Source organism: Aethalodelphis obliquidens, unplaced genomic scaffold (genome assembly GCF_003676395.1).
Source record: "Aethalodelphis obliquidens isolate GAN/ISIS:26980383/991018 unplaced genomic scaffold, ASM367639v1 scaffold5, whole genome shotgun sequence".
Classification (NCBI taxonomy): domain Eukaryota; kingdom Metazoa; phylum Chordata; class Mammalia; order Artiodactyla; family Delphinidae; genus Aethalodelphis; species Aethalodelphis obliquidens.
In genome coordinates this window covers 21,706,505-21,723,887 of record NW_020837949.1, presented here as the reverse complement: position 1 = coordinate 21,723,887, position 17,383 = coordinate 21,706,505, and the positions used below count along the sequence as shown (strand labels likewise).

At 39.5% G+C, this 17,383-nt stretch overlaps 1 protein-coding gene across 1 annotated transcript in view; it reads right to left on the bottom strand.

Moving 5' to 3' along the window:
- Positions 1-17,383, bottom strand: part of TSGA13 (testis specific 13) — a 35,574-nt gene that overhangs the window by 6,797 nt on the left and 11,394 nt on the right. Inside the window, 2 exon segments of the mRNA XM_027102766.1 lie at positions 1,573-1,651; positions 4,109-4,146. Of these exon segments, the coding sequence (XP_026958567.1) occupies positions 1,573-1,651; positions 4,109-4,146 (117 nt within the window).

Sequence of the window (17,383 nt, the reverse complement as noted above, 5' to 3'; positions counted from 1 at the left end):
GGACAAATCATCCCTAGAGCTCACACCTCTTTCTTCTGCCTTTTCCATCTCTATAGAAGGGAAATCAGGTAAAAAACAAAACAAAACATGCAAAATCAGGTGAAAAACAAAACAACCTTTAAGGAGAAAAACAAGTTACAGAAGGGCAATAACTTAAGGGTTGTCAGTGAAAGGAAGCCTGGGGGATAACTGCTTTCGGGGCTGGGGGCGGCACACAGAAGGGAGAAACAATGGTGCAGTCTGCATTTTTGAATATTTCTGTGACATATGATTCTTCCAGAAATGTGGCAAAAAGTAATTGAATTTTGGTAACCCTTCTGTCTACCACTTTGTGTTTTTCTGCTGGTGGTGGTGCTGGTGATTGGTGGATTGCTTGAGTGCCATGTCTGGTGGTAGAGCTGCTGGACCTCCTCCATCTCCTTCTGCTGACCCCCGGGGCTGTTGCCTGGCCTCTAGCTTAGCCCCAGGTTATCTAAGGATAAATCAAAGGGACAAGAACACAAGGAGATAAAAGCTCTGAGTTATCTCCTTCAGGCTTGGCCTAATCAGGTATCAGATAAAGAGCACAATCCTGTCTGTGGATGAGCATTTCTAAAGATTGCCATGCCCCCAAGGAGGTGATATAGTAAGCTGGGATTCAGAAGAAAGGGAACTCACACTGAACAGGTGAATGCGGCAAGAAGGTGAATGAAGAGGGAGATAGTAAGAGTGGGACAGAACTGTGTGATGAGGGGAGGAAAATGCCAGGAGTTGGCAATTTCCAGGGCTTGGAGGAGGACTGTGGGGAGGATTAGCAGAGATATGCCATACATTCTTTTAGGAATGCTGGGATGAAATAGGGGACAAATCCAAAGTTGCAATGATTTCATTTGTGTTACCTTCTGTAAAACTGAAGTCCCTTTGTTCAAAACAAAAATACATTTGAAAAACTGGCTTCACAGATATAACATATATATTTAGAATCACAGACATCTCAGGAAAATTTATTTGGGAGAAGATGTGAAGACTTTTCCTTTATAGTTGTTTTTTTAAATTAATTTTTTGGGGAAAGTCTCTGGGAAAAAATGTTTTTACTCCCAAATTTTTCTAAGGTATTGCATCTTGTTTCCAAATTAGTCTCCAGTAGTTGACTAAATCCATAAGAATGTCCAAATTGGAGTATGTTTTTAGTTTTATGTTGAATTGTACTATCTCTGGCTGATGAAATAAAAGTTGACCTGGAAAATTCACTTGAATATGATAAACCTTGGGAAGCAACCAAGCTATCCAAAGGAGTTTTGTTGCAAGAAGTGACCACAAAATCAAGTTTGAGTCAGGGCTTAACACTCGCTCATCCCCTAAAATAGATTTCTGGTCCCTGGGTTTTGATTCTTTGCTGATATGTCCCTGTCTCTTCCCTTTTCTATGTCTCTGTTTCTCTTTCATAAAATTAGATAAATTAACGTTGCTTTCTATATAAATCTTGACCCCTTTTTGCTTTTCAACAGGAAGTTTGTGAGACCCAGCTTATAAAGTAGTCTAAGCAATTCCAAAGAGAGATTATAAGTGAACATTGCTAATGCTCTTTCTTACCTCATCACTATCAACAATTGTTTCTTTCTCAAATTTAACTGGGCTAGTTCTTGAAGTCTTTGATTTGCCATACTGAAACCTGAAAAAGAGGCAGAATATCAAATTATTTTTTTCTTACTCAGAGTCTTGGTCTTCTACATGTTCTCAACCTCTCTCAATGAAGTTTGGGGACATGACTTAGAAGAGCCCAGTTTGGGTGATCACTGATTGCGTATGTATGGGTAGTAAAGAACAGGACTCATTATTCAGCCTACATGCTGGGCTCTTCAGTGTGAAGAGTTAATCAAGTGGGACCTCTTGAAGACATGGTGACAACTAATAAGTTGATTTCTTCTAAAATAGGGGTTTTAAGAAATGCAAATTAAAACCACAATAAGCTATCACCTCACACTTGTCAGAATGGCTATTATCAAAAAGAACACAAATAACAATTGTTGCAGAGGATGTGGAAAAAAGGGAGCCCTCATACACTGTGGGGATGTAAATTGGTGCAGCCACTATGGAAAACAGTATGGAGGTTCCTAAAAAAAAAACTAAAAATGGAACTACCATGAGACCCAGCAATTCTACTCCTAGGTATATATCCAAAAAAAACCCTGACGATACTAATTCAAAAAGATACATGTACCCTAATATTCATAGCAGCATTATTTACAATTGCCAAGATATGGAAGCAACCTGAGAGTCCATCAACAGACGAATGGATAAAGAAGATGTGGTATATATGTACAATGGAATACTACTCAGCCATAAAAAGAATGAAATTTTGCCATTTGCAACAACATGTATGGTCTTGGAGAGTATTATGCTAAGTGAAGTAAGTCAGGCAGAGAAAGACAAATATTATATGATATCACTTATATGTGGAATCTAAAAAATAAAACAAACTAGGAAATATAACAAAAAAGAAACAGACTCACAGATATAGTGAACAAAAAATAGTGGTCACCAGTGGGGAGTGGGAAGGGGGAGGGGCAAGATAGGAGTAGGGGATTAAGAGGTACAAAGTACTATGTATAAGATAAATAAGCTACAAGGATATATTGTACAACACAGGGAATATAGCTAATATTCTATAATAACTTTAAATGGAATATAACATTTAAAAATTGTGAATCACCATGTTGTATACCTGAAACTTATATAATATTGTACATCAACTATACCTCAATTTAAAAAAAAAAATAGGGATTTTAGACCACTCAAGGAACTGGCCTAGTAGACTGCTTAGGCAAATTCTTTTGGGCAACTGGACAATCATAATACCCTTAAAGACCACCTACTGTTTTGAATGTCTACCTGCATACTCTTCTCCACATGGAAACAGCTCTGCCCTTGCCAATAATTAGCCAATGATTCCATGAGAAGGGATACAGTTAGTGGAACTTCCCAACTAAATTTCCAATTCTTAATGACCATGCTTGGATTACTGGTTCCCTCATGTACCCAACCACATCTAAGTTTCCCTACCTAGAATTAAGGTAATAAAACCAATCATCAGTGGCAAATATTCTCATAATCTAAACTTTCATTTACTTTCCCATCTCCCTCTTCCCCAGATACCAGTTCCCTTTGGAGAAAAAGGGCAAAAGTTGCAATATTTAGTAACAAAGTATTTTGGATTCCTTGACCAATTCTTACTAAACCCATTTACTGCCCTAACATAGTGAAAGATGCTCATCAGTAAGATTGGGTTACTTAAAATAAATAGCCTGCTTTCTCTTTGGAGGTTAAACTAGCTTAAATTAAGTAGGACCCTGGAACTACCTCAACTAAACCTCTCTCCTTTAAAAATGAGGGTGGCAGAGTAAAGACCAAAACAAGAAAAGTAGAAATGGCCAAGCTATGTAGTTGATAGGTCAACGGGCTATAGCATGGTATAAATAATCCCAAATCCAGGATCAAATCCCATCCAAGGATGGCTCACTTCCATCTATTGCTGGCCACCAGCTGCATCATTAACTCAGGCCAGAGGTCTTAAAAATAGTCCCCAGGAGAGAGGGTGACACATTGTGGGTAGACCAAAATAAATTCACCCCCACTTAACATCGTAGAGCTGGTGCCCTTTTGATGTGTACTATTACCTTAAGTTATCTAATAATTAACACTATATTATAGGCTTTATTGTAGCACTTTTCAAAATGATTCTTTGGTATCTAAGAGGCAGCACAGGATCCCAGATACTCTTGTTCAAGGCCAAGTTAAGGCATAAAACTGCATGAAAAATGCTTCTTCAGCCCAGCAGTGTCCATATTTGACAGCCCGGCATTTTTCTTTTGGTAAAGCTACTCTAGTTGCTGTATGAAGCACAGATCAAGATCTGATTTTTGATCCAAGGACAGTAAGTCAATTAAAACGTTTTTAATGAGTGTCTACTCTGTGACTAGTACTTTTCAAAGTGATATGGACTACAAAATGAGTCTGTATAAGAAGGTATTCATAACTTGGTTGGGCAAAAAAGACTACACACTTGGCCTGTCTCTTTTGGCCCATTACTGTTCACTGCTAAGTGGGCCAACCCAAGGCAAATATTCACCCAGAGGCCAAACTCAGTGCCTCTAAATAGTCCACGTTCTGCAGGGGTTCAGTTCAATCCAAACATTCTTTTCTTAGCATATTCTTTGTGCTCAGCCCCATTCTTGATCCTGTGTGAGAAAGAAGAGGAGACTTATTGATGCCATTGTGAAGGCAGAAAATGCACAAGACATGATGATCCTTGCCCTCAAGAACTTAAGTTTAGTTGGTAAATGTGGGGAGGCAAGAGAAAGTGATTGTTAAATATGAAACAATAATGACAAATACATGCTAACATATTAGGTAAGTCAATTCATTTCTTGGGGCCTCAATTTCCTCATCTGTAAAAATAGAGTTAACCAAATGATTTAAAGGTGACATTCTAATTCCATGACAGTGGTGAGATTTACCTATATAAAGAGCTGAATAAAATTAATTCACGTGTCAGTTGTGGGAGAAGTTTGGAAGAGTAGTCATCCTTTAATGTATACGTCCCCTCTCAATATAATCATACTTTTCCAGATATTAGTCCTGACTGGAAGGTTATTTTGTTTTTGTTTTTTTGCTGTTGTTGTTTGAAGTGGTAAGACATAAAAGTGGGGAGGTAGGATGAGATCAAATAATGGGGGCCCTGACAATTAAGGAGAGCTTTGATAAGGCCTATTAGCCCAAGCTCCTATAAAGCCTATGGGTTTGGAGGAAAGATCTATATTAATGTTAATAGTTTTGATAGGTGATTGCTCAGGCTTTATGTCTAGTTTGAGTGTCTAGACACAAACCCTAAATATGACTATCTAGAGTTTATCACTAGACTGAGTTAACCTCTGAAACTTCCCTTCAAGGGAAATAGACTAATAAGCTTTTCACCCTTTTCTCACCTTTAGTTTTTCTGGAATTGTGAATCCAGCTCACATGTATATTGAAACTAAAATAAGTAGGAGCCAACAAATTGGGGGATATAAGGCTTGTGCTGTTTGTCTGCAAACCAGTGTGGGGAAAAACATCACACAAACACAAAAACTACATCTAAAATAAGAATAGAAAGATGGAGTGTACAATACCTTGAAGGACATTAGGAAAGCTTAGTTCAGGGAAGAAGGGGAAATTCCTTGACATGGAAACTGTCCATTTTGAAAATATTCTAGCGGAGACACAGGGAATTTGTGATGAAAAGGCAATCTAGAATGCTGAGGTGTTCTATGTTCGAGTCAGAGAATGAAAAGTCCAAAGATTTTAAACAAAATCTGCTATAATCTGCTCCAGTTCGTTTTTCTAACCTATGACTCCCCAACATACACACACACTGACCCTTTCACTGTATCTTTTTGAAAAAAATTTATTGAAGTATAGTTGATTCACAATGCTGTGTTAATTTCTGCAGTACAGCAAAGTGATTCAGTTTACATATATATATACATTTTTTTCATATTCTTTTCTATTATGGTTTATCACAGGATATTGAATACCGTTCCCTGTGCTATACAGTAAGGATATATTTTCACCGTATCTTAATCAACTTCTGCCTTAGCCAATGTTTTTACCCTTTTCCTCAGACATAGTGAACATTTATTTCTCTTATTCTCCAAACTTAAAACTCTCTCCCCAACCTCTTCAAACCATTTGAGTCTTCTTCTTTACTTATGTTACTACTTAGGCCTTTCTTCTTCAGAGAAGACTTTCCACATCAATCTAATCCCAAATTCTAGCATGCAGGTACTGTTTTTTTGTGCATGCAATTATATAGTAAATTGTTATTCTACGTATACTTTTCTTATATGCAGGTTGTTTGCTCCCTAGGCAGTAAGCTCCTTGAAAGTGAAATATGAATTATATATATATTATGTTTGTTCCACCCACAGTGCTTTATACATTAGGCATTCAAAATCAATATTTGTTTATTTCAATATATTTGCCAAACATCTATGACATGTTAGGCACTGTCGTAGGTAATGGGAACTAAATAAAAATTAAATGTACTCTTCGACCTCAAGGAGCTCACAGTTTAACCTAGAAGACAGATCAGGAAAGAGTGGAATGCAACACGTTGCAATGGGCATGTTAGAGAGAAGTTCAGGATGCTAGCGGAGTAGAGAGGAAGAGCACTTAACCTGGATGAGGAGAGACAGGGAGAGGTTTGGAACTAGTCCCTAAAGTGAGCCTGGAAAGGTGAGTATGAGTCAACCAGGTGAAAAGAAGAGGAAATGGGCATTTGAGAAAGAGGGAGCAACACAAGCTAAAACATGAGCATAGAATAAAGCATGTCTTGTTTAGGAGCATTGCCAGTAACCACAGTATGCCTGGAACATAAGATTTAATGAAGGGACTTCCCTAGTGGTGCAGTGGTTAAGAATCCGCCTGCCAATGCAGGGGACACGGGTTCGAGCCCAGGAAGATCCCACATGTCGTAGAGCAACAAAGCCCGAGCGCCACAACTACTGAGCCTGCACCCTAGAGACTGTGAGCCACAAACTGAGCCCGTGCACCACAGCTACTGAAGCCCGCGTGCCTAGAGTCCGTGCTCCGCAACAAGAGAAGCCACCGCAATGAGTAGCACGTGCACCGCAACCAAGAGTAGCCCCCACTCGCCGCAACTAGAGAAAGTCCGCGCAGCAACGAAGGCTCAACGCAGCCAAAATTAATTAATTAATTAACTTTTAAAAAAAGATTTAATGAAACGGTAGCAAGGGATGAGACTAGAGAGGAAGCCAGGGTCTAAATCCTAGAGTGAAGTCCCTAGAAGAAGCTTGTAGGTTATTCTATGAATAATAAAGCACTATGGAGGGATGTTAAGTAGGGATACTTTGAACAGTATATATTTTTAAAATACAAAAATGGTGGCCATGTGAACTATAGATTGGAAAGATGCAGAGGCATTTGAGAAAGCTAGTTAGTATTGAGGAAGGGTTGAGAAGGGTCTATGGCAATTTTTGCCACTCACCCCTCTTTCCTAGCCCTGGATGACTTATTCAAAGATGGCCAACCAGATTCTTTCTACTAGGAATTTGAAAGTTTGATAAAGACAGAGAGATGAAAGATGATTGTAGCTGAGTTACCTTACCCAGTGTCCCAGACAAGTTTGAGCTCCACCTGCTAAGGTCCCCAGAAACGCCTCAGATCTAGTCTTCCTTGAAGCATGGTTATTCAGTTTTCCCTCCAATTCTGTGAGCTTTCCCAATGTCTTTTCAAATAAATACCCCTTTTTTGCTTAAATTAGTCAGTTTGTTTCTGTTGATTGCAACCTAAAAAGCCTGAACTGATATAAGGTCTAAAATAAGGTAGTGGCAATGAAGAAGGATAAAAGAAGGAGATCTGAAAGATGTTAGAAAGGTGGGATTAATAAGACTTGGTAACCGGTTGGATCCATGGGCTCATGAATATTATAGTCACATTTCTAGCTCAGTTACCTGAGTGAATGTGGGTGCAATTTACTAAAATGTAGCATAAAGAAGATGGAGTCAGTTGATGAATTTTGGTTTTGGTCCACTGAGTATGAGATGCAGGTGGGGACAGTGTTGAGTAAATGGCTTAAAATATGCTTTTGGGAAAGAATTACACATTTGGGAATCAGCATCAAGTATATATGCTAGCTGAAAGTATTGGAGCCAATGAGCTTAAGCAGGAGAAACGGTGGGCTGAAAAGACACTAAGGCACGGGACAGAGGCTCAGATAAAGCAAACGCTAAAAGAAGAACATCACAAGTGGATGGTGTAAAGAATGCCAAAAAGGAGTGGCCAGAGGTTGGAGAACCAGGAGAAAGGAGCCCCAGAAATCACGGGAAGAGATGAGAAAAGAGAGGAGAGCCTCTACCTTAAAGCATCTAAACTGCAACTTTTGAAGGTACAGAAAATGATTAAAAACTCACAAGAAGTATCAAAGCTTAATAAGCAAGCCCATGCTACCAGTTATAAGGCAGATAAATCAGATCCAAAAAACCTGCTAGGCTTGAGTTCATGGCAAAGCCAGGATTTGCTTGAACAGAGACCATCTGAGAGAAGATAATGTGAATGTATCATACATTGTCCCCTGACTGTCTTCTTTCCAAACACAGGAGCTGCATCCACCAAAACTCAGGTTGGTCACCCCTTTCTACTACCGCTTAGGTGTTGATCTATGATGGGACCTAAGAATTGTTCCTCCTCAACCCTTCATCTCCACAACTTTCTATGTCTAGATGGAGACCTCACAGCCCAGGTAAACACTGGGTAGTAAGGATGGGGTGCTTGGGGTGGCATAGTGCATTTTGGGAGTATTAGGTGAGGGCAGGAGGCAGGAAGAACTCTTTGTGGAACCATTTTCTTCCTCTCCTCCTATTTCTCACTGCTTATAAAACAGAAACTTCTATCCATTTAAAAGTATTGGTATGGTAGCATCCTCCCTTCTTCTTTGAAAAGAAAAACTATGGCATATAGTACTGAGCAAGGGTAGGTAATCCCAATTTTGGCTCTTGCTTTCCCAAACAACCTGCCAGCAACACGTGGTAAGTTACCTGGGGGCTAGGGGGATGTATTAAGAAGCCAAATTTATATTCGGGTCCCAGCCATAGACTCCAAACTAGCCTCTAGCAAAAACAGATACTTCGAAATTATTTGCTTTTTGCTTTTTTTTTTTTTTTTTTTTTTTGCGGTACGCGGGCCTCTCACCGCTGCGGCCTCTCCCGCTGCAGAGCACAGGCTCCGGACGCACAGGCTCAGCGGCCATGGCCCACGGGCCCAGCCACTCCGCGGCATGTGGGATCCTCCCGGACCGAGGCACGAACCCGCGTCCCCCGCATCGGCAGGTGGACTCTCAACCACTGCGCCACCAGGGAAGCCCTCATTTTTGCATTTTCAAAAAAATTGCTTCGGAACCTGTAGGGGGAGGAGGTATATTTGGTACGTCAAATACCTCAACATCCTGGCTGCAGTGAATGCTGCGGCTGTAGTGTGAATGTCCTACATTGGTTCAGATACCAGCGAACAAGGAAATCGGGGTTTCAGGAAATTATCTCCATGGCAAAGCAAAAATGAAAGCCTGCTAGAAACTGGAGCCTGGGCAGAAAGCTTTGCCTAGCAACCTGCCTTCCATCTGTGGACAGAGTGGGACCAGGGTTTAAACATTCATTCATCTCATCTGTTGATCAATACCAAATCTGAACAGAACTAGCATTATTCAGCAACGAATAAATGGAAAATGACTTTCAGAGTTAATGAATTTTATGAGGAGGAGAATGTAGCCACAGCAATAGCCACTGTGGAATAAATATGGAGCTAAGAAAGACTATCAGAAATAGAGACAAATGAAGAAGATCAGGAGATTGGGAACCTGGGAAATTCAAGGCCATGTAGACCTGTCTATTTAAAATATGGGGATATCTACTCACAAGAGAGAGTGGAAGCTATCTCTCTACACAGAGCTTTCATTCAATTTATCACAGGAGTGTAAGGGACATGGGGGCCAAAGGAGAAACAAAAGGGAAGAAAATGGGTTTTTAAAAATATACAGGATGGACAGTAAGGGATAGAAGGCGGTCTCAGGAAAAACCTTGGGACTGAAGCTGCTCACCATGGCAAGTATCTAAGTGTTGTGATTGGGATGCTACTTGGAGGAGCAGAAGATGTGTTTTCCCATTTACGGCACCTTCCCAGCCCCACTGACACATTTCATTCTCTTGTATCCTTAGAGCCTTTCTCCTGATCTAGCTCAATGGCACCATAGAACAAGGTTGCAGATTCTTAACTTGTAAGTCCAAGCATCAAAGACTCGACTGTAAGACAGAATGGTTCAGGAAATAGATGTGATCAATAAAGATGCCTCTCTCCAAGAGAGAAGAATATTTGTCAGTATTACAGAATGCTACCCTGATATGGGAGACACAGTGTCACAATTCATTGTCAAGATTGAGTTCACCCACAAAAGGTAGACTCTGGGCAATTAGCACTGATTTATTGGCATCTCAGTAGGCTGAAACAAACAAGCTTTCTCCCAGCCTCTTTTTTATTTTCTTGATCCTTCCAGTTCTTTCAAATAACATCAGACTTTTCATAGTGTGATAGCCAGCAACAGTGATGTAGGATAATACATAATCATACCAAACTATATGTCTTCCTGTACATTACATTTTCACACCAAACCATATATTGAATTTCAGTACTGACAAAAACTTTAAAAACTTCAATATTTTGTATTGTAGACTTAGGGTGAGGGGGGTTGGGAATGTGGAAGGATCTCTTTAGGAAGCCTCTTCTTTCTCACTTTTCCACTTTGTTTTCCCTCAAGAAGCAAATTCATATCACTGTTGGGGCTTCCTTTGTATTTGGAGAGATCTTATACATTAAAAGTTCACATAAATGGTTTCACTCATTCCTCTGTTCAGGCTTTGGCCCTCTATTCTCCATGTCTCCCTTTTCTCCATGTGGCAGGCCAATCCAGAAATTTGAATTTGATTTCTGATAGAGGGAAGAGGCCCCTCAGACACAGCTTTCTCTCACTATTTTAGGTATTAACATATGGTATTTGTTGCCACCATTTGCTTTTTATCATTCTGCTCAGCAAGGGCTACAGGCCAGGACTTCAAACTATGAAAGCTTCAGACTCACATTTACTCATTTATTTGTTCATTCATGCAGCAAATACTAAATATTTATCAAACACCTGCTGTGGGACTTCCCTGGTGGCGCAGTTGTTAAGAATCCACCTGCCAATGCAGGGGACGTGGGTTCGAGCCCTGGTCCAGGAAGGTCCCACATGCCGTGGAGCAACTAAGCCTGTGCACCACAACTACTGAGCCTACGCTCTGGAGCCCATGAGCCACAACTACTGAAGCCTGCACGCCTACAGCCCATGCTCCACAAAGAGAAGCCACCGCAATGAGAAGTCCCCACTCACTGCAACTAGAGAAAGCCCGCATGCAGCAACGAAGACCCAACGTGGCCAAAAATAAATAAATTTATTAAAAAAAACAAAACAAAAAACCCTGCTATGTGCCAGGGCCTTGTCTAGGCTCCAAGAATACAGTAGTAAACAAAACAGACAAAAATCCCTATCCTCTTGGAGCTTACATTCTGGTTGGGGACCAGACGCAACTGCAGTTTACATCTGCTCTTGGATGCTAACAGATATCTCAGACTTGACAAGTTCAAAATAATTCTTGATTCTCCCTCCCCATCATTCCTCCCTCAGTCTTTCCCATCTCAAGAGGTGGCACTGCCATTTATTCTATTGTTCAGGCAGAAAGCTTTGGAGTTATCCTTGATTCCTCTTATTCCCTCAACTACACATCCAATCTATTCATCGTCAAGACCTATTGATTCCATTATCCAAATGTGTTCCAAATCTGACTGCCTTTCAACCACCCTGGTCCAAGCCAAAGCTTCCTTTCACTATGGGCTGCCTAAAAACAATTGCAACTTTCTTTGTGATGAATCTCCTTTGCAGGAGATGCAGAAAAGGGGAAGTAATGTTAGGGAGTGAACAATATGTCAGACACAGATTAGATGCCTGTTGGCAGGTCTTATCAGCTCTATTTCCCTTAAGAAATCAAAGACATTTGATAAGAAAGAATTCTAAGTGATCTTTCTCAGGCTTTTAGAAAGACTATGAATTATGGTCCAAGTATTCCATTTCCCTGAGTTTGCATGGTGGGCCTGCTTCCCTTATGTCCTCATGAACACTTGGTTAAACCCAGAGACAGTGTTAAACACACAGGAGAAGGGGAAGGGAAGAAGCAAATGTATTTCTGTAGATAGATCTTTTTCAAATGTAAAAATTAAAAACTTACAGAATTTTCCTGCTCAAACCCTCTCAATACTTCCTATCACATTTAAAATAAACCCCAAACTCTTTACTATATTATACAAGATCACCCTTCTCCCTAACTTCATCTCCTTCTAGGCTCTCCATCATGGCAGCAACTCTTGCCATCTTGGACTTCTTGCTATTCCTTGAACACGCTAAGGTCATTCCCTTTCAGGTCTTTTGTTAATTCTAGTCTCTGGAACACTCTTCACCAAGAGAACACTCTTCACCAACTTCCAATGACTTACACCCTCACTCCATTCATTTTTCTGGGCAAGTGTCACCTTATAAGACAGGATTTCCTTAGCCACTCCAAATAGGTACTCTCTCCCAATGAAATTCTATCTCTTTATTATGCTTTATTATTCTTCAAAGCCCTTCGATTTACCTGAATTTATATACTTTTAAATTTATTATCCATCTCCTTTAGAAGAATGTACACTGTAATGTGGCAAGGATTTTGCATGCTTTCTTCACTACTATCTCCCCAGTGCTTGGAAGAGTACTACTTGATACACAGTGGACACTCGGCAAATATTTGTTGATTGAATGAGTAACTGAAAGCCCTGCTGAAAAATTCCAAGTAGACTATGTGAGTTTGGGGGCTTGATTTATTATTGCTACGCATCGTTGGTGGTACTAAATAGCCATCCCAAACCTTCTCCCTTTTTATCTTGTTCTTAAAGAAGAAGTAGGTGTGAGCAAAAATCAGCGTGGAACCAGAATCAAGGGTTTTATGTGGCTTATCAACAGCCTCCTTGAGGCATTTCCCTCCCTACCCACCTCTGCTCTGTGCTCTCAGTTTGGCTCTGATATGTCTATTAGTCTTGAGCCAATCACATTTGTGAATACCATAGCAGTATAGCCATGACTAGATGAAGAGGAAGAGGTCTATTCTTACAAGAAGAATGAAACAATACCATTGGAAAGGCTGAAAATTCGCTATAGGGAGCCTGCATCTGGTATGCCTTTACTTATGGAGTTAGGCTGGTCCAGAAACAGTGGGAATGCCCTGATCAGCAGGCAGGGCCAACCAACTGGGTGTTTCAAATGAACAGAGAACTATGGCTTGAAATTGTTAGTTTTAGAAATGATAGAAGGCAAACTAGTGGCATATCAGTAGATGAATGAAGAGAGATTGACACTCAGGGGAAGACATGAGATCTGAAATGTCAAAACTAGTCTTATACAAAAAGAAAAGAAGAATATCTCTCTGATTTTATATGGACCTAACTGCTTTTACACTTGGGACCAGGATAGGAAAAGGTTGGGGAGATGTTTTTGATGATAGTAGGTCTGGGAAAATGACTGTGTCCTAGAGAGATTTAATGGAAGAGGAAAGGAATGATATTAGGGAACAATTTAGAATTATACCCCAAGAGGGAGCCTGAATCCAGGAATTTGTGTGTGTGTGTGTGTGTGTGTGTGTGTTACGCGGGCTTCTCACTGTTGTGGCCTCTCCTGCTGCGGAGCACAGGCTCCAGACGCGTAGGCTCAGCGGCCATGGCTCACGGGCCCAGCCGCTCCGCGGCACGTGGGATCCTCCCGGACGGGGGCACGAACCCGCGTCCCCTGCATCGGCAGGCGGACTCCCAACCACTGCGCCACCAGGGAAGCCCCCAGGAAATTATTGAAAGTCGCCCTCCGATGGTAACAAATTGGAAGTCCTTAATGAGAACAGCTGGGGGACTTTGATGATTCCTGGGAATAAAAACTTTGGGGAAGGGATGCTTCAGGAATCCATAAGCAGATAACAGAGAAACTTTGAGTTTTAGGGCCAGTGTAAATATAAGCTAAGGGGAAAAGATATTGATTTGGATTTGAGGAAGCCAATATAGCTAAACAGTTATTGGAAAGCTGATCAAATTAATAGTTATTACATTATTACATGCATTTCAGGTGCTCAAATTCATAATTTGGGATGTGAAAATAGCCTCTAAGTAGTGACTAAAACAACATTTGCACTTTACGTGATTGGATCTGCAAGGAATCCAATCAATTTCCCCAGTGCCTGGCCTCTACCCCTTACATGTCCAGACATCTTTGAGTGGTTACCAATATGCTGGAGATCAGAGAAGAGAACAGTCTTTCTTCTTCTTTCTTACTGCATAGTCTTAGGCAGCTCCTCAACACATACAGACTTTAACTTTTACCTGAGACTTTGACTTTAGGGGAGAGGCACCAGTTGACGGGGTGCTAGAGTTGGCCCACAGATAACCTTTAGGGGATGTAGGAGATTCTATGTTGGTCCATGAGCACTTCTGGAAGTTCTCCTGGGAAGTTTCATAACTCAATTTATAAAAAGAAAAAACATATAGGCATACACTATATGAGATTAAAACCTAACCCAATCAAAACCTCAATTAATATAGGGGAAAATATTCACACATGGAAGAGAAACACATTACCCTGTTCAAACACTGTTTGGTCAGATACTTCAATTCACACAATTAAAACATTCAATAACACTAATTTTTGAATATTTGGCATAGTAAAAATGCTTGTATGGCTTTTTATCACTGAATGTCGTGAGTCTAACAGGTTCCATAGGAAAAAAATACAACATCTAATTACACTAAAGGGCTTAATAGCATACTAGATACAAAGGAAGAAAATCTCAGTAAATCTGACAACATAACAAAAGAAACTATCCAAACTGAAGCATATAGAGAACACATGAAATACATAAGAAAAATAAACAAGGCCTCATGACCTGTAGGACAATATCAAATGGTCTAACCTATGTGTAATTGGAGGCCCTGGTAAGTGGGGAAGGGAAGATATTTTAAGAGATAATGGCTGAAAAGTTTCCAAATTTGAAGAAAAATATCAATCAACCGATTCAGGAAGCTCAACAAACCCAAAGCAGAATAAACAAAAAGAAAATGGGACTGAGAAACATTATACTCAAATTTCTGAAAACCTGTGATAAAGCAAAGGGGGAAAAATGTACACAACTGTTTAGTCTGGGTTAAGGGTAGATACCATTCTTACAACTTTTCTCTAAATTTTAAATTCTATCAAAATGAATAGTTACCAAAAAGACAAGATGTAACCAAAATACTGCTTGATAGCAGGGAAAGTGGCAGGGAAGAGTTCAGAAGTAAACAGTCTTCCTTTTTAACTCCATCTGTTCAGGAGTATATTTCTTAAATTTGTAAAAACTGCACATTGAAATTTTAAGGGTAATTACTAGAAGAATATGCAGATATATCCCACAGAATATCTTGCTTGTTAATATTATGAATGTTTCCTTGCTTTTAAATACCAATTTTATAGAACTATATCATTCAATAAAAATATTTTCCATCCTTATTTATCTAAGAAAAATTTATATTCATTCCACAAAATTCAATACTACTTAAAAAATGTGTTTTATTATTTTTAAGGTGCTATAATTTATTAATAATGGCTTATTTTATTTGTTTAATTGAAGTATAGTTCATTTACAATATTATATTAGTTGCAGGTATACTACTTAGTGATTCAGTATTTTTACAGATTATATTCCATTAAAAGTTGGGAATTCCCTGGTGGTCCAGTGGTTAGGACTTGGTGCTTTCACTGCCAAGGGCCCATGTTCAATCCCTGGTTGGGGAACTAAGATCCCGCAAACTGCACATGGCGCGGCCAAAAAAAAAAAGTTGTTACAAGATAGTGGCTATAATTCCCTGTGCTATACAATATATAATTGTAGCTTATCAATTTTATATGTAGTAGTTTGTATTTCTTAATCCTATACTCCTAATTTGCCCCTCCCTCTCCCCTCTCCTATTTGGTAACCACTAGTTTGTTTTCTATATCCGTGAGTCTGTTTCTGTTTTGCATATACATTCATTTGTATTATTTTTTAGATTCCACTTATAAGTGATATCATATAATATTTATCTTTCTCTGTCTAACTTATTTCACTAAGCATAATATCCTCTAGGTCCATCTACATTGCTGCAAATGGCAGAATTTCATTCTTTTTTATAGCTGAGTAGTATTTCATTGTATATATAAGCCACAACTTCTTTATACATTCGTCTGTTGATGGACACTTGGGTTGTTTCCATATCTTGGCTATTGTAAATAGTGCTGCTATGAACACTGGGGTGCATGTATCTTTTCGAATTAGTGTTTTCCTTTTTTCTGGATATATACCCAGGAGTGGAATTGCTGGATCATATGGCAAATCTATTTTTAGTTTTTTGATGAACCTCCATACTGTTCTCCATAGTGGCTGCACCAATTTACATTCCCACCAACAGTTGTACAAGGGTTATCTTTTCTCCACATCCACTCCAACATTTGTTATTTGTAGAATTTTTGATGCTAGCCTTTCTTTTTTTTTATTGGAGTATAATTGCTTTACAATGTTGTGTTAGTTTCTGCTGTACAACAAAGTGAATCAGCTATATGTATACCCCTATACCCTCCCTCTTGGACTTCCCTCCTACCCCACCCCCATCCCACCCATCTAGGTCATCACAGAGCACTGAGCTGAGCTTCCTGTGCTTTATAGCATGTTCTCACTAGCTATCTATTTTACGCACGGTAGTGTATATATGTCAATCCTAATCTCCCAATTCGTCCCACCCTCCCCTTCCCCCACCCCGTGTGTACATGTCCCTTCTCTACATCTACGTCTCTATTCCTGCCCTGCAAATAGATTTATCTGTACCATTTTTCTAGATTCCACATATATGCGTTAATATATGATATTTCTCTCTTTCTGGCTTACTTCACTCTGTATGACAGACCCTAAATGCTGGAGAGGGTGTGGAGAAAAGGGAACCCTCTTGTGCTGTTGGTGGGAATGTAAACTGATACAGCCAATATCAATTGTGGAGTGAACAGTATGGAGGTTCCTTAAAAAACTGAAAATAGAACTACCATATGACCCAGCAATCCCACTACTGGGCATATACCCTGAGAAAACCACAATTCAAAAGAACACATGTACCCCAATGTTCATTGCAGCACTATTTACAATAGCCAGGACATGGAAACAACCTAAAGATTTTGAGTATCTTTTCTTGTGCCTGTTAGCCATCTGTATGTCTTCTTTGGAAAAATGTCTATTCAGATCTTCTGCCCATTTTTTGATTGGGATATTTGTTTGTTGATATTGAATTATATGAACTATTTATATATTTTGGATATTAACTCCTTAGTGGTCATATCATTTTAAAATATTTTCTCCCATTTAATAAGTTGTCTCTTCATTTTGTTGGTGGTTTCCTTTGCTGTGCAAAAGCTTTTAATTAGGTCCCATTTCTTTCTTTCTTTTTTAAAATATTTATTTATTTATTCATTTTTGGCTGCATCGGTTTCTTTTTTCTGTCCTGTATTCCCCACTCCCTTACCAGTTCATCCTGGGAAGACTTCCTTAGTGTTTACATCACTGGTAAATAAGTCCATATCTCAACGTCTGCTTCTGTGGAACATGATCTAAGATGTATCCCCCTATACACATACTTAGTACACATTCAACTTGCTAATTTTCTTCCTATCTAGTAGGTGTAAATTAATATCTCA